The sequence below is a fragment of the Lissotriton vulgaris genome, chromosome 5, assembly GCF_964263255.1.
Source record: "Lissotriton vulgaris chromosome 5, aLisVul1.2, whole genome shotgun sequence".
Classification (NCBI taxonomy): domain Eukaryota; kingdom Metazoa; phylum Chordata; class Amphibia; order Caudata; family Salamandridae; genus Lissotriton; species Lissotriton vulgaris.
In genome coordinates this window covers 145,102,515-145,124,218 of record NC_141693.1, presented here as the reverse complement: position 1 = coordinate 145,124,218, position 21,704 = coordinate 145,102,515, and the positions used below count along the sequence as shown (strand labels likewise).

Below are 21,704 nucleotides of genomic sequence, written 5' to 3'. Positions count from 1 at the left end.
GGACCAGTCGGACTCCGATGACCAGTTCACACTGGGGCAAACCGTGAGTACCACGCCCCCATCCCCGCTTCCATCTAAAGACAAGGCTCCGGTCGAAGCATCGCCTATAGGCCTTAGCCAAGATTGAAAAACTCCTTCAGAGGCCCCGCCTTCTGGCTGTGCTCCGACAAACAAACCTAAGCCTTCTGATACCCCGGGAACAAGCTACACTCCTCCCAAAAAGGCCGCTGAACAGAAAAAGGTTGTCGAGCCAAAGACACTGGTTGATACAAAAAAGGGCGTCGAAACAAAAAAGGTCGTCGATCCCAAAAGAATAGTCGACCCGACAACGGCCGCCGAGCCGAAGAAGTGTCGACCGACAAAAAACAAGTCACACTAAAAATCCCGTCGACCCGAAGAAGGCAGTCGACTTTACAAAGAAACTGGTCGATCCGAAAAAGGTTATCGAACCAAAAACACCGGTATGTCCAAAAAAGGTTATCGACCCGAAAAAACAGGTCAATCCGAAAAAGTTCGTCAAACCAAAGAAAGTTGCCGAACCAAAAAAGGCAGTAGAGCCAACAAAAAACGTCGACCCGAAAAAGGTCACTGACCCGAAAAAAGGAGTTGAGCTGAAAAAAGCTCCACAGCCAAAGGCCCTCGAGCCAAAGACTCACCACAAACAACTGACTAAGCCAAAAACATTGGCGCCAAAACCACGGACAGTTGAGGAAGAACTTTTCCATCCTGATCCAGAAAGTGAAGAACAGCATAAATAAACTGTATATAGGCCCTGAAACAGCACGGGTAACAGTTTACCACAGGAAGAAGAGACCTTTGGACACTGACACTTCTTCCCCTGTTCCTCCAAAGAAGAAAGACTTTGCAACATCTCCCTCAAGGCCTTTCACTCCCCCTCAAGGCCTTTCACTCCTCCTCCTTTCTTTCCTGACATGCCTTATGTACCTTACTCTCCCTCAAGTTATGATGAGACAGAAAACATAGGGGAAGATCCTCAAGGTAACTTTGTAGAACCCGAGGATCAGGATATACAAGATAATACATGGGATGACCAGAATGATCCTTATGATACATACGACCCACAACCCATCCCTGACACCTCTACATATCCTACAAAGCTGTCGCCTACTGTCGACACCATTGTCTTTAACCAACTAGTGGATAGGGCAGCTAAATATCATAATGTGGATATGCACACTGACCCAATAGAAGAGGATTTCCTATTTGACACTTTTCCAACCTCAGAAAAAAGCGTACGTACACTTCCTATGTTAAAAGCGGTACTAAAACATGCACCAGCCATATTTAAAGATCCAGCCAGAGCACGTGTCCTCAATCCCAGAATTGAGAAAAAGTATAAAGCAGCCCCTACAGACCCTTCTTATATTAAGTCACAGTTGCCTTTAGACTCATTAGTGGTAGCAAACACTCGAAAGCGAGCTAATTCACAAACAGGAGATGCTCCCCCCTCCTGACAAAGAGTCAAAGATACTAGAAGCCTCAGGCAAAAGAGTGCAATTCTCCAAGTATTTGCTGCTTGGGATGCCAAACACACAGGCTCTATTAGCACGATACGATGGAGCACATTATGACCAGCTGGAAAGTTTACTACAACGCCTCCCAGAACCCTTTAAAACTAAAGCTAACAACCTAATACAGGAAGGCAAATTTATAACAAATGCTTCCATTAAATGTGCACTTGACGCAGCTGACACAGCAGCTAGGTCCATCAACACTAGCGTATTACTACGCCGGCATGCGTGGCTACGCATTTCCGGATTTAAGAGTGAAGTACAGTCAACCATCCTCAACCAGCCAGTTAACCAAGACTTTCTGATTTGCCCTGCAGTAGATACCATCTTACAGAAGATGAAAAAAGATACTGATACTGCTAAGTCTATGGGCGCACTTCAGTTTCAACAATCTAGAAGGTCCTTTCGCCGCTCCTCCTGTCGAGGCTCTGGTAGAGGCAACACATCCCAAACTTCCTCTACATTCAAAAGTAATACCCAGAGCACCTTTAATAAAGGCTCCAACAGAGAAGGTTATAGAGGCAATAATAACAAGGGCAGAGGACGTGACGGCAACAACACCAGAGCCTCCACCATCACCAAACAGTGACTTGCTCACACTCCCTCCAGACCACTCAACACCGGTCGGACGCAGACTAACACAATTCCTACCAGTGTGGAACGCAATTACCACAGACAGGTGGGTGAGACAAATTATCCAGTATGGTTATTGCCTGGAACTTACTACTACTCCACCCAACATACCATCCAAACACCGTCCTATGTCCAAAGAACACATCACGCTGTTACAACAAGAGGGAACATCCATGCTAGAAAAGGGAGCCATAGAGCCAGTCCCTTTTCAACACCAAGGGACAGGAGTATACTCCCTATACGTCCTTATTCCCCAAAAAGACAGGTCTCTCAGACCAATATTGGACCTCAGACCTCTGAACCAATACATACTCTCAGAGCATTTCCATATGATCACTCTTCAACAAGTACTCCCGTTACTCCAACAAGGAGACTTCCTCGCTACATTAGACCTCAAGGATGCAAACTTTCACATACCTATACATCCAGCTCACAGTAAGTAAGTAAATATTTTATTTGTATATGATTAATTAAAATCTTTACAAAATTGTAAAACGTCCAATAATTGTTGTTACTTAAACATAACAAAATTAGGATGCATAAAATTACAGTATTGTTAAGTTTTATGGTTACCCTCGAGGGATTTAAAAAGTTCATCTGGCGTGGTTAAGTCTATTTCCTATTATGTCAAAGAACTTTACAACTTGACAGTTCAGCTTAATGTCGCTAGTAGAAAAGCACAATTTGACTGCCTGTCTGCAGGTCCGAACGGCATGTAGGTTGAAGAAAGGACGTAATAGATTGTACCTCAAGTCCTTTACGCTAGGGCAGATGCAAATCACGTGAACTATATCCTCCTTGCCGGTTTTGCACATGCGACACTGTTGTGAAGGGTTGTTTCTCTCCCAAGGCGGTAGATGTGGAAGTATGAGAATTACCCCGAGGCCTAATTTTAAGAATTTTTCTTTAACATTTATTTTCATGCCGATGCTGAAGTATGCTTGTGGCCGCAGTTTTTCATAGTCACCCACCGTTAGCCATCCATGTGCTCTATTTGCTAGGTCCTTCTTGTCTTCTATCGCTGAAATGATACTTGCTGATTTTTTGGCTACTTTTTTAAAAGACAAGAGATCTATTGATGTTTCCCAGATGTCAGTCAGGCCTAGAACTTTGAGTGATTCGTATAAGTAGGCTCTCGGCGCGAAGTTGCGGTGCCGAAGTAGTTCTTCCCATACATTTGTGCATAAAGATCCAGCATCTGCATTGCGAATCTTGTGCCAGTTTGTTACGAACACACACCGCCTCTCAAGGGTTTGTTTTAAGATACCGAATTCCAATCGAATCTGAGCCGGGGAGATGTATTTGGGAAGATTAAAGATAGCCCTGCATGAATTGGCTATGAGTGTGTCCAGCAACGCCGCGTCCTTACCGTGGTGTGATTCACTCCCGTAAGTGACAGTCGGTTTTAATTTGGCATTCAATATTTCAAGAAAAGGTTTAAGTGTAAGGTCAGGTAGTTTGACCTTCAGTGATTTTAGTGCCAAATAGGTCATTATAGCCTTCCCTCGCAAGGACTTGAACTGCGGCCTAGAAGTATTATTTGAGTCCAGGATTACTCCCAGGTATTTATATGTGATGACCTGGTCGAGCTTTTCGCCATTCAAGTGCCAGCAAGGATTCATTTTTTTTTTCTTTCCTGTAATTCACAGCCATCACCTTTGATTTATTGAAGTTTATTTGTAGTGAGTTCATTACTGAAAAAGCATGGGTTGTGTTCAAAAGGTGTTGGAGGCCCATTGGAGTCCGACTTATCAACAGTAGATCATCCGCATATAGCAGGTTTGAGAGGGTAATTTTCCTTAGTTTCGGTGCATGATTGGAGCATTTGTCTAATTGCCCAGGTAGATCGGCTAGAAAAAGATTGAATAGGATCGGTGCAAGTAGGCATTCCTGTTTTAATCCTTTTGTTGTTCTTATGGGTTTTGAGAGGTGTGTTCCAGCCCCAAGTTTGATTTTGATCCAGGTGTTTGAGTGGAGAAGTATTAGGACGTCTAATAAGTGTTTAGGTATTCCCAAGTTGTCCAGTTTTAGCCAAAGTTTGTTTCGGTCCACATGGTCGAATGCGGCGGTATAGTCAATAAATGAGAAGAATAAGGATGACTTAGTTTCTTTTGCTGCTTCCATCAGCAGTGATAGAGCCATGAGATTAGTTGTAGTCCCTTGGCCTTTGCAGAAACCTGTTTGGTTGATTGGCATGATGGAATTTTCAGTTGCCCATGATGTTAGCTCCTCCAAGATAAGGCCAGCAAAGTATTTTGCCTCCACATCTAGGAGAGCAATAAGGCGATAATTGTTTGGAAGCCTCTTGCTACCTTGTTTATGTATCGGGCTGATAATTGAACCGTGCCAGGACGCTGGAAGGGTCTGGGAGAGTCTAATGCTATTGAACACTGGTGCTAAAGATGCGCTCCAAAAATCGACATCTGATTTGTAGAGCATAGGTGGTAGGCCGTTCGGCCCAGGCGCACCGGTTGGTCTACCCCTTGATATTTGTCGTTGGATGTCTGATGGGAGAATTGTCTTTGGCCCTGACTCAAATGCCTTTGTTGATTTTTTTTCCGTTTTTGATTTTTCGAGTTTTGTTGTATTCATGGCGATACGCTCCCCCATTCCAAGGGGATTTGTGGGAGTGTGGTGATTGAGATTTGCTTCTTTGTTGTGCTTTGTGGTTTTTAAGCAAGGTTTGTTTGTGTTCGAGGCATGTGGGCTGCTGAATTCATATCTGTGCATAGATCGCCGCCTAGTGTTGGGTCCGGATGATTGCACATTGTTGTCCTGGAAGAGTCTTCGAAGTATCACGAGATAGGTGGCTCCTCCCCTGGACTACAGTGCGTATGGGCATCGCCTCCATCCCCAGATTGTTTTTTTCCCGCCATTGGGTTCGGATGTGTTTCGGTCCCGCTGTCGGAACCGATAGTACTTTTCTGTTTCTACTTGAGACCTAACGGTCTTTAGGCTGGGCGTCGGTACTGTTTCGTTCGGGTTATCTTATTCTCAGCTCTGAACACTCTCTGCCCCTCCGCGTGCTCTCGGCGCGGACGGGCCTACTCGACGCTCGAAGCTCCTATCATGGAACGTACTCCGTTCAAGAAGTGCCCGGTGTGCAATTCCAAATATTCACACCTCGACGTGCACCCTGTGTGCAACAAATGTTTATCACCGAAACATGACGAGACCAGGTGTATGGCCTGTTCAAAGTTCCGGTGCAAGAAGACCCTAAAGCAGCGTCGCGCCGCTCGGCTCCAGGCCCAGTTGGCGGAACCCCCTGCGAGCCTGCCGGACAACATCTTCGAAGGTTTTGAAGTTTCGGACTCTAACCCTGCGTCGGAGGAAGAGGAAACCGGCGACGCGGAAGATGCGGACTTTTATGAAGCCGGCGACGAGGTAGGGGACGACGATGAGGCCATTGCCACCGTGGGGGATAGCTCGGAGGAAGAGCATCCCCAAACTGACTCAGGGGTTAATCCCCAAGACACGGCCCAGGTCGAGGGATCGCCTTCGGGCCTTACCCAAGACCTCGTTACTAGTCCAGCAGCCCCGCCTCTCGGCCCGGCCACGGACATTTTGGAGGGGCCACTCCCGTTGAAGGAAGCGAAAGTGAAGCCATCGGGATCCACGCAGTCGGTTTCGAAACCGAAAGTGAAAGCTCCATTGATGGGGCAGAAGGCTCGGGAGGTGTCAACACCTAAGGCACTCAAGATGGCCGACTTGAAGAGCCACGCCAAGATGGCCGACCCCAGGGCCTCGGGGTCGACGCCGAAACCAAAGGCGGCCGACGCGGCTGCGTCGGCGCCGAAGACATTGGGGGTCGACGACCCAAAAAAGGCTCCAAAGAAGCGCCAAAGCGATTCCACGGCTCCGGCTGTACCGGCTCCGACCGTCGGAACCAAGGATGGAAAGGTGTCGACTCCGAAGACGCTGTCCCCGGCAGAATCGACTTCCGACTCCGGGAGGGCTCACAAGCCAGTCAAGCCCTCTCCGGTATTGGCGAAGAAGGTAGTGGAATCCCTCCAACGGATTCGAAGCGCTGAAGTTCTCGAGCCGGAGGGAGTGAAGCCGAAGCCCGCATCGAAGCCGGCGAAGGCGCAGACGCCTATTCGCTACACCCTGCCGCCGAAATCGGCGCCGAAGGCCTTCGCTCCGAAGCAGGGGGCGGACGTGCCCTCGAAAGAGACATCGACGTCCAAGGCGGCGTTAGGGGTGTCGAAGCCTCGGCTCCAGTCACTCGCAGAGGAAGAGCGCCGAGAGGTAGTCATCGACGCCAATACAGGGAAATTGTCCCTCCTCAAGAGAAAAATCACCGCGGAACCGGTGCTGGAGCATTTTCGGATTCCTCTGAAGAACAAGAAGGACTCGACGGGTGCTTCGGACCTTATGGAGCCTTCGTCTCCCACACATGTAGAACGTTCTCCTACTCGTTCTAATGCAGGGGAAGGTGACGATGAGGAGTACGACGAGTACAACTATCCGGCGTACTCGGATCCGGAGGAGGAACCTGCTCCTTGGTCTGCCGGAGCCGACCCAGACGACCCGCAATCGGGTCAGGAACCGCAGCTATTTGCGGCAAAGACCTCACCGACGGAGGACTCAGCGGCCTTCAACGCTCTCCTCGAGAGAGCTGCGGCTAACCACGACGTCGAGCTGCACTCAGACCCGGTGGATGTGGACTTTTTATTTGACACTTTCTCGGTAGCCGAAAAGTCAGTCAAGACACTGCCGATGCTTAAGGGGGTGCTAAAACACGCAACGGAGGTCTTCAGGGAGCCCACCCGGGCGCGTGTCATCAACCCTCGCATTGACAGAAAATATAAGGCAGCGCCCTCGGATCCCACATACATCAAGGGACACTTGCCACTGGACTCGTTGGTTGTATCCAACGCTCGGAAGAGGGCGAACTCGCAGACCACTGGTGACGCTCCTCCCCCAGACAAAGAGTCCAAGATCTTCGAGGCCTCTGGGAAACGAATTGCTGCACAGGCAGCAAACATTTGGAGAATCTCAAACACACAGGCCCTACTTGCACGCTATGATAGGGCTCATTATGACACCTTAGAAACACTGCTGCAACACCTGCCTGACCAGTACAAGGAGGCAGGAGAAATGCTTATTCAGGAAGGCAAGCTCATCACAAATGCATCCATTAAATGTGCGCTGGATGTGGCTGATACGGCCTCCAGGGCAATCAACACTAGTGTGTTGCTTAGACGGCATGCTTGGCTGAGAATTTCAGGGTTCAAGCCCGATATTCAAACGACAATACTGAACCAAACTGTTAATCCTGACCACCTATTTGGCCCTGAGGTGGATGCGACGCTGGAAAAGATGAAGAAGGATACGGACACTGCCAAGTCTATGGGGGCCCTCCAGTCTCAGCAGTTTCGGAGCGGTTCCTTTCGTCGCTCCAATTCCAGAGGCACCTCAAGGGGTCAGGCATCGCAGTCCACCCAGTATTACAAAAGTAACACCCAACCCTCATACAACAACAAGGGTAGAGGTGGCTACAGAGGCAATAACATCAAGGGCAGGGGACGTGGAAACAACAGCTCCAGGTCCACCACCGCCAACAAACAGTGACGTCTTGTCACTGCCCCCCGACCATACAACACCGGTCGGGGGGAGACTCCAGCAGTTCCTGCCCGCGTGGAAATCCATCACCACGGACAGGTGGGTCAAGTCTCTTATCCAGTACGGTTACTGTCTGGAACTTACTTCCGTTCCACCAAACATACCCCCAAGAAGCCGTCCTTTGTCCGGCGAGCACTTGACCTTGTTGCAGCAGGAAGTCCTAGTCATGCTGCAAAAAGGGGCAATAGAGCCCGTTCCATTGCAGGAAAGGGGAACAGGGGTTTACTCCCTGTATTTTCTAATCCCCAAAAAGGATGGATCCCTCAGGCCCATCCTGGACCTCAGGCCCCTCAACTGGTACATTCTCTCGGAGCACTTCCATATGCTCACGTTACAGCAAGTACTCCCTCTGCTTCAGCAGGGGGACTTCCTGGCTACGCTGGATCTGAAAGATGCATATTTTCATATCCCACTGCATCCTTCCCACAGGAAGTATCTCAGGTTCACGATTCAAGACCAGCATTACCAGTTCAGGGTTCTGCCGTTCGGGGTCACCATGGCGCCGAGGGTATTTACAAAGTGCCTGGCGACCGTGGCGGCGCATCTCCGGCGCCAGAACGTCCATGTCTACCCCTACCTGGACGACTGGCTCATTCAAGCAAAGACAGAACAACTGTGCGTCGACCATGTGTCACGCACCATTCATCTCCTGCACGATCTGGGATTCTCTCTGAACTACCCCAAGTCCCATCTCCAGCCCGCCCACGTGCGACAGTATCTGGGCGCGACTATCAACACTCTGGCAGCCACTGCGCAGCCGAATTCAGTGAGAATCGCCAGTATTCAGGCGCTGATCCAACGGTTCAGACCTCAACACTCGCTTCCAGCGAAGGTGTTCATGCAGTTGATAGGCATGATGGCCTCCTGCATCTCCATCGTCCCGCACGCGAGACTACATATGCGTCCGCTTCAGGAGTGCCTTGCACGTCAGTGGACTCAGGCTCATGGGCAACTGACAGACCTAGTGTTGGTGAGCGGTCGGGCATACGACTCTCTGCATTGGTGGAATCCACAAAACCTTTGCAAGGGCCGACCATTCCAGGAGCCTGTGCCACAGATTGTCCTGACAACGGACGCCTCTCTCCAGGGATGGGGAGCGCATGTACTCCAGTACACGGTGCAGGGACTATGGACACTACAGCAAAGGAAGATGCACATCAATGTGTTGGAACTGATGGCAGTCTTCATGGCCTTAAAGGCGTTCAAAGTACATCTGTGCAACAAGGTCGTGTTGATCCGGACGGACAACATGACGGCCATGTACTACATCCAGAAGCAGGGAGGCACACACTCTCCACAGCTGTCTCATCTGGCTCAGAGCATGTGGAAGTGGGCCATTCAGAGGAACATCTTCCTCATGGCAGAGCATCTCCCGGGCAAGGACAATCAGATGGCGGATCTGCTCAGCAGGCACAGCCATCAGATGCACGAGTGGGAGATACATCCATCAGTACTCCAACCGTACTTCCAAAAGTGGGGTCATCCAGAGATAGACCTGTTCGCCACGAAAGAGAACGCAAAATGCCAAAGCTTCGCCGCCAGGTTCCCACACCCGCAATCACAGGGCAATGCGATGTGGATGAACTGGTCAGGCAGATTTGCGTACGCTTTTCCCCCAGAACCTCTGATACCGCTGGTGGCACGCAAACTCAGGCAGCACTCGATGACTCTCATCCTGGTTGCTCCAACATGGGCTCGCCAACCATGGTACACCACGTTTCTGGAACTCTCCGTGGTACCGCATCAGAGGCTTCATCTCACCCCCAGCCTTCTGACGCAGAGCCATGGCGACATTCAGCACCCAGATCCGCAACAGCTCAACCTGGCGATCTGGCTCCTGAAGTCCTAGAGTTTGGCTACCTCAATCTTCCTCCCGATTGCATGGACATCATTCGAGAGGCAAGGAAGCCCACTACTAGAGCTTGCTATGCGGCTAAATGGAAGAGGTTTGTCATCTACTGTGTTAACCACAATATTGACCCGCTAGATGCTTCCATTCAAAACATCATTTGTTACCTGTTCCACCTGTATCAATGCAATTTGGCGTACTCTTCCATCCGCATTCACCTGTCTGCTATGGCGGCATACCTCCAGAATAGGCAACATCTGTCGCTCTTTAAGGTCCCTGCGATCAAGGCTTTTTTGGAAGGACTCAAGAGAGTCATTCCACCAAGGACACCACCAGCTCCAGAATGGAACCTCAATGTGGTTCTTACCAGACTGATGGGTCCTCCCTTCGAGCCACTGCACTCTTGTGAGCTTCAGTTCCTAACTTGGAAGGTTGCGTTCTTAGTAGCAATCACATCGCTACGGAGGGTTAGCGAGCTGCAGGCGCTCACCATCCAAGAACCTTTCTTCCAGGTACACGCTAACAGGGTTGTGCTCCGCACTAACCCTAAATTCTTACCCAAGGTGGTATCTCAATTCCATATGAACCAGACAATTGAGTTGCCAGTGTTTTTCCAGAACCCAGAGACGCTGGTGGAGCGGATGCTCCACACCCTTGACGTTAAGAGAGCCTTGATGTACTATGTAGACAGGACAAAAGATTTTCGCAAAACAAAGCAGCTTTTCGTTGCTTTTGCCACACACCACAAGGGAAACGCTATCTCCAAAGCTGGTATCGCTAGGTGGATAGTGAAATGCATTCAGATCTGTTACGCTAAAGCTAAACGCACTCTCACAATTCCACCAAGAGCCCACTCCACTAGAAAGTTGGGGGCCTCTATGGCTTTCCTAGGTAACATTCCCTTAGAAGATATTTGTAGAGCAGCTACATGGTCAACCACACATACTTTCACAAAGCATTACTGTGTAGATGTGCACTCTAAACAACAGGCAGCTGTTGGCCAGGCTGTTCTCAAAACGCTTTTTCAGACGGCTGCAGCTGGCACGGGCGGCCGCCGCTAATGGAGGGACTGCTATGTATTCTATGCACAGATATGAATTCAGCAGCCCACATGCCTCGAACTGCAAATGCTACTTACCAGTATGCATCTGTTCTTGGCATGTAGGGCTGCTGACATTCATATCGCCCGCCCTCCTCCCCGGCGCCTGTAGCAGCTGCAGCATTCATTTACATATATTTATATGCACTTAGCATGGGCATCATTCACATACTTCACTCCATCTCTGCCAATGGCTAAAAACAATCTGGGGATGGAGGCGATGCCCATGCGCACTGTAGTCCAGGGGAGGAGCCACCTATCTCGTGATACTTCGAAGACTCTTCCAGGACAACAATGTGCAATCATCCGGACCCAACACTAGGCGGCGATCTATGCACAGATATGAATGTCAGCAGCCCTACATGCCAAGAACAGATGCATACTGGTAAGTAGCATTTGCAAACGGCCTCGTCAGTAGTCCCATCGTTATTAAAATGCGTCAATAGGTATTTCGACCATACTTCAGTTATATGCGAGTTTTGACCAGAGAAGTCAGGATTCTGTATTCTTTTAACCATTTGCCAGAATCTGGAGCTGTTCTTCTGCTTCCCCTCGTAAACTAGCTTCACCCATAGTTCTTCGTTACTTCGCTTCTGGTTGCCCCATTTTGTCCGTTTCAACTTTGTTTTAGCTTCCCGTAGGGGAGTTTGCAAGCTGTAATTTGTTGGATCCTTTCGCAGCTGTCTCAGTAATTGATTTACTAATCTTTTTTGTGGTTTCATTTCTGGACATAAGTGATTCCCACGAAGGGGCGTCTGATGATGGCATGAATTGCTGGGAACCTTTTTTGCCATTTTCTCCCTAATGGTTTTGATGAAAATATCCCAGACAACCGATGCCTTGGATGCATAGCTGCTAGCTTGGGAGAAAAGGTTTTTCGCCATGGAGCTAATTGAATCAATGTTCCTGGTGTTACAGCGAAGCCGCCTTTGATTTGGGACGGTAACTGTGTCGAAGCCTATAAAGGTTTCGGTTTCCAGGTGGGAAGTGGTTTTTATTATGGCCTCTTGTGGCAGGTGATCACTGAGGTCGCTCATACCTATTCTAAAGGACTTTACCCGAGAAAGCATGTTTAGAGATGTAAACATGTAGTCAAGATGGGAGGATTGTTTATTCGCGTGAAAGGTGGCAACTGGTGGATCATAGTCAGAGTAGCGGCCGTTCAGGGCCCTTAAGTTGAGTTGTTCCAGATGTCGAAGTAGGATTTTGGAGCGCTTCGTTTGGTTCTTGTTTTTTATATGGCCTTGTGTCGGCACGCCCCATGCTGCGTTCAGGTCTTGGGTAAGGTCGCTAGGTTGCTCTTTATTAATTAGAAGCATATTGAAGTCCCCTGTCAAGATGAATAAATCAGACACGCTTTCTTCCATTATTTTTTTCACCAATTTGGCTAGGTCTTTCGCACCTTTTTGTTTGTCTTTGGGATGAATGTATGTATTAATTATAGTTACCGCTTGGGGGAGCTTCTTTAACTGAAGTGGGATCTTTGCCACCTGAATGATGCTTGGGGGAGGAATAAGCAGGTCCATTGCCTCAATTTCGCCTATTGTCGAAATTGATGCGAAAAGCATCAGTCTGCCTGATCTTCGGCCAAAAGTTGAGTTTTTATTTGCTGGAATACAGCAGGACGTGAACCCTTGGAGCTCAAATGCCTTTTCTTCCCAAGTCTCATGGAGCAGGATAAGGTCGAATGTAGTCAAGTATTCTAGAAATTCGGGATCATTTCTTTTGCTCGCCAAACCGTTGATGTTCCAGGAGCAAATTCTAATGTCCATATATCCTTCTGATGGATTGGTGAATTCTTTCCCTTTCTGTCAATTGTTGACAGCTGAACTTCCGAATGTGCGTTGAATTGAGTTCCAGTCGTGAGTAGTTCTTCGCAACGAACAGCTGCTTAGCTTTTGGTGTTGTTCAGAGTTGGGGTTTTTTAAATCTCGGGGGCACGACCCGGGCGAGCTGCTTCTCGCTCCTTTTAGTATTGAGATCGCTCACAGGAAATACCTCAGGTTCACAATAGAAGGTCAACACTATCAATTCAATGTTCTCCCCTTCGGGGTAACTACAGCCCCAAGGGTTTTTACAAAATGCCTAGCAGTAGTAGCAGCACACCTCAGAAGGCAACACATCCATGTGTTCTCCTACCTGGACGATTGGCTCATAGAAGCCAACTCATACGCACAGTGTGCAAACCACACATCTCAGACAATCCAGCTGCTGCACAGTCTGGGATTTTCCATAAATTACCCAAAATCACATCTGCAGCCCTCCCACATACAACAATATCTGGGAGCAACAATAGATACTTCAGTGGCAAAGCATATCCAAATCCAGCCAGGATAGCCAACATGCAGTCTCTAATTCAAAGATTTCACCCACAACACTCCTTGCCAGCTCGAGTGTTCATGCAGCTTATAGGCATGATGGCCTCCTGCATATACATTGTCCCTCATACCCGACTTCAAATGCGTCCATTGCAAGAATGCCTAGCACGGCAGTGGAACCAAGCTCAAGGACAACTAAAAGACCTAGTGTTGGTAGACAGTTGCACTTGCAACTCTCTGCAGTGGTGGACCCACAAAACCTTTCCAAGGGGCGACTGTTTCAAGAGCCGGTTCCACAGGTAGTGCTAACAGCGGACGCATCACTGACTGGTTGGGGAGCCCACCTACTTCAATACACAGCCCAAGGGCTCCGGGTAGTCAAGCAGATGACACTGCATATAAACCACTTCTAGTTGCTAGCAGTATTTCTAGCAATGAAAGCCTTCCAGAAATACTTGTACAACAAGGCTGTATTAATCCGGATGGACAACATGACAGCCATGTACTACATCCAGAAACAGGGAGGGACACACTCTCCGCAGCTGTCTCACCTAGCACAGAGCATATGGAGGTGGGCAATTCCCCCAAAAATCTTTCTTCTGGCAGAACACCTCCCAGGAATAGACAATCAGATCGCAGATCTACTAAGCAGACACAGCCAACAGATACACAAATGGGAAATTCATCCTCAATTCCTCCAACCATTCTTCCAAAAGTGGGGCATCCAGAGGTAGATCTGTTTGCCACAAATAAACTCAAAATGCCAGTCCTTTGCCGCCAGGTTCCTACACTCATTGTCACAGGGCAATGCGATATGGATGGACTGGTCACGCAGATTCGCGTACGCTTTTTCGCCAACCCCACTGATTCCATTAGTGGCACGCAAACTAAAGCAACAGTCCCTCACAATGATCCTGGTTGCTCCCACATGGGCAAGACAGCCATGGTACACAACACTCCTAGAACTCTCAGTAGTTCCACACCCCCTATCGCCACAGCTTTTAATTCAGAACCATGGAGAAATCAGGCACCCAGATCCCAATCAGATGAACCTAGCGATCTGGCTCCTGAAGTCTTAGAGTTCGGATAACTTAACTTGCCTCCAGACTGTATGAACATTATCAAGGAAGCAAGACGCCCAACTACTAGAGCAGGCTACGCAGCTAAATGGAAAAGATTTGTAATTTTACTGTAATAATAACCAAATCAATCCATTAGATGCCTCCATCCAAAACATAATCTGTTACTTGTTACTTCTACAGAGATGCAATCTAGCATACTCTCCCATAAGTCTACACCTTGCTGCTATAGCTGCATATATCCAAAACAGACAACACCTGTCCCTGTTCAGAATACCACCTATCAAAGCTTTTATGGAGGGACTTAAAAGAACTATCCCTCCAAGACATCCACCTTCGCCAGTCTGGAACTTAAACGTAGTACTTACCAGACTTATGGGGCCACCTTTCGAACCACTCCATTCGTGTGAATTACAATTCCTAACATGGAAAGTGGCATTTTTTAGTTGCCATTACCTCCCTCAGGCGAGTGAGTGAGCTACAAGCACTAATAATTCAAGAACCTTTCATGCAAATACATCATAGTGCTCCGTACTAAACCTAAGTTCATGCCAAAAGTTATATCAACGTTCCATATTAATCAGTCAATAGATTTGCCAGTTTTCTTCCAAAACCCGCAGTGGCTGAAAGAGCCCTACACACACTAGATGTAAAAAGAGCTCTGTTATATTACGTTGACAGAACTAAAGCTTTCAGAAAAACAAAACAACTATTTGTTGCTTTTGTTCCACAACATAAGGGTAACCCTATTTCAAAAACAGGAATAGCAGATGGATAGCTAAGTGCATTCAGATATGCTATCAAAAGGCCAAGCGCACTCTAACAGTTCCCCCAAAAGCCCATTCAACCCGCAAAATGGGGGCATCCATGGCTTTCCTAAGAAATATTCCACTAGAAGACCTATGTAGGGCGGCTACATAGTCTACCATACACACTTTCACTAAACCCTACTGTGTAGATGTGCAAGCAAAGCAACAAGCTGCCGTAGGGCAGGCTGTCCTCAAAACTCTTTTTCAAACTGCTGCAGCTGGTACAGGTGACCACAACTAGAGGAGATACTGCTATACAGTCTATGCTGAGATATGAATTCAGCAGGCCACATGCCTCAAACGGAAAATGCTACTTACCAGTATGCATCTGTTCTTGGCATGTAGGGCTGGTGACAGTCATATCGCCCACCCTCCTCCCCGGTGCCTGTCACAGCTGTAGTAATTCTTTCTACATACATTTACATGGTCATCTTACTTTTCTGTACTCCATCTTCGCCACAATGTGGTCCAGGAGAGGAGTCACCTATCTCGTGATACTTCGAAGACTCTTCCAGGATAACAAAGTGCAAACATCCGGACCCAACACTAGGCGGCGATCTATGCGAAGATATTAATGTCAGCAGCCCTTCATGCCAAGAACAGATGCATACTGGTAAGTAACATTTTCCTTTCTGTTGTAATGTTGATTTCTTTTGGGTGTGCTTTTTGTTTTCAATGTATTAATTAATGATAACATATTTGCATATGATTGTAGCCTTGACAAATAGCAAAGTGGATAGTGTATTTAAGTTGTATTTCAATTATTGCAGATGTTTTGGACTTCTTCTTAGCCCTGGAAAAGACGTCCGAAATAGTGACATGCACCTTCTAGATTTGGTAAGAATAAGTATGTTGTTAAATATCTTGTCTTTTTTGGGTTCATAAGAGGTGGAGTGTACACAGTTAGGCTCCCTCTGTATATGCAGCCTAAAGCTATATAGTTCACCACATGATTCATTGGTAGTCTAGTTAGATCTCTCTTGCTCTTTACTTGTCTGCTTCCCTTGCTCCTTTCTTCTCCTCCTTCCATCAAGTTTTGTCCGCATAGAAATAGCGCTCACTTTAATAGAGCAGGAACATTCATTTGTGTTAACGTTACCTGGATAAAGCTGGTTCTCTTAGGACAAATGCTATACAGACAACCTCTTATCTGGCCATCTAGTTTATAAAGCGGTATTACTCAAAGACATTTCACCAAAAAGTTTTTAGCAGTCTACACTGGAAAGTGTCAGAAGAGGTGCCTTGCGAGAGAAGAGAGACGGACTGAGTCCATAAGATCGTTTAAACTGAAGAATCAGCTTTTGGATGTTCACAATAGCGATTTGGTGATACAACTCCATTTTTTTAAATAAGGGTTATTTATATCTCGCATAAAGATATTTCAGAAATGGAACACTGAGGCAGCTCAGACGGCCTTTGTATTGAGGAATACATTTTGGGAGAATTAATACTAAAAATTATTTTAAAGATCAAAGGACTATTACCTCAGAAAATCTCTTTGGACGCCAATATACAGAATTTCCAATCTTTTGAAATCAGAGACATTTCCATGTTTTAATTCTAATATACATATAGACCCCTACACCGCTAAACAGATGATAACCTTATTGTTCAATTGGCCCTGAAGAAGGTGATATAAATAATTGGAGTCACCGAAACGTGCGTAGGCCATTCGTCACACATCTGGGAATCCTATTCAAGAATTAAGCCAAGAGAAGAATCAACTTGAAATAATTGTGATAGATTTGTAAACTTCTATACTAGGATTTTGAAAACAGTGATGTGAGAGAAGAATGCAAGGAGAGAATGGAAGGATGATGGTGTATAAATCTTGTTTTTTTCTTGCGGGTCATTACAATTTGTTTTGAAACTGTTAGATTTCAATCTAGTTTTTCTCTAATAGATGTGACATAATTGTTTCCTATGTGTAATTGTTTTTATGAACATACGAGTTTAACATGAATTTCCCCCCAAAAATATGAAAATGCAAAAAAAAAAAGAATTTTTTGATAAATGAACAAAACTGGAAAGAATATACTCTCTGTGATAAGTTGTATCTTTTTGGGGAAATGTCTTTTTTGAGTAATACCGCTTTATAAACTAGATGGGCCAGATAAGAGGTTGTCTGTATAGCATTTATCTTTTTCCCTCTCCTCTTAGGCCTGGATGTAACTGGGGGATACCTTATTGTACACAGGTTCTCATAGGACAGCTTGGTGCTTGACTGGAGCAACATGTGTCCTGTTCAGCACCAACCTCTGATTTGGCTGGAGGCCCTCTGTTATCCAGTCCAAACCGAGAGTGACCGTTGCTGTGGAGCTCTGGTACACCTGAAGGAAACATACGTTTTAAAAAAATATATATATTTTTATTTCGGAAACAGAGAAGGCACAGGTCCTCGTCGCCTCTCAGATAGACCAAGGGCTAAAGAGTAGTTACATGCAATGTTCAGAGTAAAACACAGCCATATCTGCCCACATCCCGGAGGTTGGGCGGTGTAGAGTCATTGCATGTCTCAAGGAATCATAGCCGTACATGAACATTATGTATACATCACTGTATCCGTTGATTCTTATATTTATTTACTCTCTCTCATGTCTTCCATGTAGTCTCACTCCTTTCCCACTGGGCAAATACCCTTCGTAGTATAACATAGCCTTAACCTAGAACAAAACCCAACAAATCCCCCGTGCGTTGCATCAGTAATAAAAAAAAATCGGAAAAGTCAGGCTATCCCTGTGAGGCCCGAATGGTGCAGGCAAACCATCCAGATGTAGACCTACGGGAATCAAAGCAAATCACAGATATATACAACAGGGAACATTAGCGCGCGTCTAGCAGGGCATCACTCCGGACCAGGGCCCTCCCACCCGTCTCCTACCCCATTATCCTCGGAATCAGACCCCCTGGGGGTGAACAATTCGGCACTGGAGGCGTCCGAGTCATCATCCGTCAGCCCCTCCACACACATCATCCTCCAGGCAAGCAGATCATCTTGAAGTCTTCCATCACGGCGTGTGCGCTGCATACGTGTCTCCTGAGCCAGGGACCACTCTCTAGCATCCCTAAGCCAGAGGGATATCTCAGGAGCCATCTGCCCCATCCAGGTTATAGCCACACGCCGTTTTGCCAAAACCAGTAATAATTGTAGAAACGTGTATGACAGGTTCCTCTTTTTGGGCTTGGGTACCAGTGCCAAGAGACAATGGAGCGGATCCAGAGCAATCCGGAGTTTTGTAGCACGGCCAATATGGTCCACCACCTCCCTCCAAAAGCGACCAACCAGCGGGCACTCCCAGGCTAGATGAAAGAACCCAGCTCTCTCGGCTCCACACCGAGGGCAATTGTGTCGTCTATCCGCAGAGATGCGATTCAGAGAGACCGGGGACATATAGGTACGGTGGACAAAGTTAAAGTGGATCAACTTGAATAGTGCATTACACAAGACTTTCCGGGTCAGGAGGCCAATTCGCGTACGCTGTCCCGGCTCCAGGGCCAACCCTAAGTCTGCCTTCCAGGACGCCCAAGATGGGGCCGTCGGTGGGGTCGAGTCCTATCGCATAGCTGAGTATAAGAGGGAGACCAGCCTCCTCACTCTACCACATAATGTCGAGGGTGTGGGTCAGCGGAGGTACCTCCGGTAACTGAGGTCACGTTGTTCTAGCTACTTCCTGGAGCCCTCTATAATGCAGATATTGCCCCCTGCCCAATTCGAAGGACTCCGTGGCCCGTTCAAAGGACACAAAGGTGTCATCCGGGTAGAGGTCCGCCAAAGTCTCACAGCCTCCGTTCCGCCACTCCCGATAGGACACGTTCTCTTCCATTCGGAGCACCGGAGACAAAATCCACACTGGCAGCTCCCTATGAAAAGGGGCCCACCTCAATACCTTTTCGACAAACTGCTGCCATACTCCCGCTGTGTCGCACCACATAGGGCAAGGTTTCGTCTGCTCCTCTTGCCTGCATCAGAGCCTCTCTCAGAGCCTTCTCGTTTGCTCTGCCCATCAGTAGTTGCAGCTCCCAATTGTCCTAGTCAGCGAGCCACCGTGCAGCTGGCAGGAGCTGCGCTGCATAGTAATAGAGGTCAAACCTCGGGGCCTCCAGACCCCCCTCCTTCCAAATCCGGACCACCGTGCGCAGAGCAACTCTGGTACGCCCGCCCGCCCAAAGCAGAGAGGTGAGCAGCGAGTCGAGTGTGCGAAATATCCGAGGGGGAAGCGGGCATAAGGTATTTTGCAAGATATACAGCATCCTGGGTAGCATCACCATCTTGGCGATCGCCAAACGTCCCGTAAGGGAGAGAGGGAGTGTGTTCCAGAAGGACACAGACTGGTGAAGGGTCTTAAGCACTCGGTCGTCGTTGCGGGCTAGAAGGTGCTCATCGGTTAAGGCCACCTGAATGCCAAGATAGCGGAACGCTTCGCGCTCCCACCTCAACCCTAGACACGGAGGGACAACATTCGGAACGGCAGCACAGCTCGCCAGCGGGAAAATCAACGATTTTCCAGGATTGATGCGCAGTCCAGAGGCTGCGCCAAAGCGGTCCAAAAGCCGCATCAAAGCGGGAAGCGAATCGCTGGGGGCCGTCAAGTAGAATAGAGCGTCGTCAGCGTAGAGGGAGATCACGTTTGTGGTCTCGCCCACCTTAATGCCCCACTGCTCCAACTCAGCGCGCGCGGAAACCGCCAAGGGCTCTATTGCCAGGGCAAACAGGAGCGGGGAGAGAGGGCACTCCTGACGGGTGCCCCTCCCCAGGGCCCACTCCTCGGAGCGGGTCGACCCAAGTCGGACTCTAGCCCGGGGCGCCCCATAGAGCACTCGGATCCAATTGCAGAACACCTGCCAGAACCCCGTCCTCTGGAGCACCTCTAGTAAATACCCCTAGTTAACCGTGTCAAAAGCCTTAGCTAGATAATGGAGACCAGTACGTGCGAGTCCTCCCTCCCAAGCACCTCATGGAGTATATGGTTCAGACGCCTCAAGTTCATCGCCGTGTTACGGCCAGGGATGAACCCACACTATTCTGGGTGGATCAAGTGGGCCATATGGGGGGCTAAGCGAGTAGCCAACAGTTTAGTGAGGATCTTTGCGTCTGTGTTGATCAGGGTGATGGCCCGGAATGCTGCGGGATCACAACCATCCCCACCCGGTTTCAGGATCATGCAGACCTCTCCCTGGTTCATAGTGGGCGGGAGAACGCCAGACTCCAGGGCTTCGTTATAGACCTGCAACAAGAGGGGGGCTAGGACTCCACCGAACGAATGGTAAAATTCAGGCGGGAAACAGTCCCCACCTACGGTCTTAGCCCGTGGCAGGGCGGCCAACGCAGCGCTGATCTCCTGAAGGGTTAACCCTGCATCCAGTTCCTCTGCCATTTCCCCCGAAAGGGTCCGGAGATCCAAGTCCTGAAGATAGGGCCAATAGGAAGCCTCCGTGATTGAGGGGTCAGCTGCATACACGGTCTCCAGATGGGATCGGAGGACCTCAAGAATAGCAGACTCCGAGTGCACCACATTCCCAGACTGGGCCCGCAGGGCAACTATCCTCTCAGGTGCGAACTCCCGTCGAAGAATCCAGGCCAGCAGTCGGCCAGATTTGTCACCCTCTTGGTGGAGACGCTGTCTGTACTGACCCAAGGTGTATTTATCAAGGCGAGTGAGAATGTCATGCACAGACACCTGGGCTGTCTTCTCCGCCATCTGATCCGAAGTGTCAGGATCCGGCCGAGACTGACCGCGCCGAAGCACGCTCTCAGCATCTTGTAAGTCAGAGAGTAGCTGTTTCCGTACCCCATACGTGAGGCCCATACAGGCTCCGCGTATCACCGCCTTCAGGGCCTCCCACCTGGTGGAGTAGGGCATGTCACCACTCTCCCAGTTCAAATCTATGTAGTCCGACAGGGCAGTCGCCACATGTTATCTTCCCACCTGGTCTTGGGGGATGTCTATCGGCATCCGCCAGAGACGGGCAGCCTGGTCAGCCCACTGAGCCATGCATGTTACCGGGGCATGATCCGACAGAAAGCGAGCCTGGTGTGTGACCGTCAAAGGGAGAGATGGGAGAAGATTGGCCGCAAGGACGCGGTCCAGTCTACTATGTGTTCCGTGCGTCGGGGTATGACAAGTAAACAGTCTCTGTGCGGGGTGACTCGCGCGCCACACATCCACAGCCCCCAAGTTGTGCACGACTTCTTGAAGGCTCGCTGTCATATGCGGCTTCGTGCCAGACCAAGGGGGGTGTCTGTCCATTTCGGGGTCCAAACCGCAATTGAAATCCCCAAGCCAGAGGAAGGAGCATCTACGTCAGAAACAACAAGATCCTGAAGGTGGGAAAAAAAGGTCGGATCATCGATATTCGGTGCATAGGAGTTCAAGAGTAGGAATTCCCTGTCATCCAGCCTGATCCGCAAAAGCAGATACCTGCCTTCAACGTCCGCCTCAACATATTGGACAGCACAGGGAATCCCAGGCGCCACCCAAATAAGGACCCCCCTGGCATACGTGGAGAAGGAGAAATGGAACATCTGGCCTCTCCACTTCTTGGATAGCCGCTGAGCGCCCTCCTCATCTAAATGGGTCTCCTGAAGGCACGCCACGGAGACCCCATGCCGTTTAAGGAAGGAGAGGACACTGTGTCTCTTGGTGCAAGTACCAAAACCGCGCACGTTCCAAGTTAAGAATTTAAAACCCATGGTCGAAGACTGTGCTCAAACGGGCCATTTAATGCATACATTGCGACCTGCCACCCCCGGGCCCAGACA

At 48.7% G+C, this 21,704-nt stretch overlaps 1 protein-coding gene across 1 annotated transcript in view; it reads left to right on the top strand.

The window, feature by feature from the left end:
* The window catches only part of RABGAP1 (RAB GTPase activating protein 1), a 967,778-nt gene that overhangs the window by 126,774 nt on the left and 819,300 nt on the right, over positions 1-21,704 (top strand). Inside the window, exon 9 of the mRNA XM_086921082.1 lies at positions 15,715-15,781. Within this exon, the coding sequence (XP_086777208.1) occupies positions 15,715-15,781 (67 nt within the window). The remainder of the gene's footprint in view (positions 1-15,714; positions 15,782-21,704) is intronic.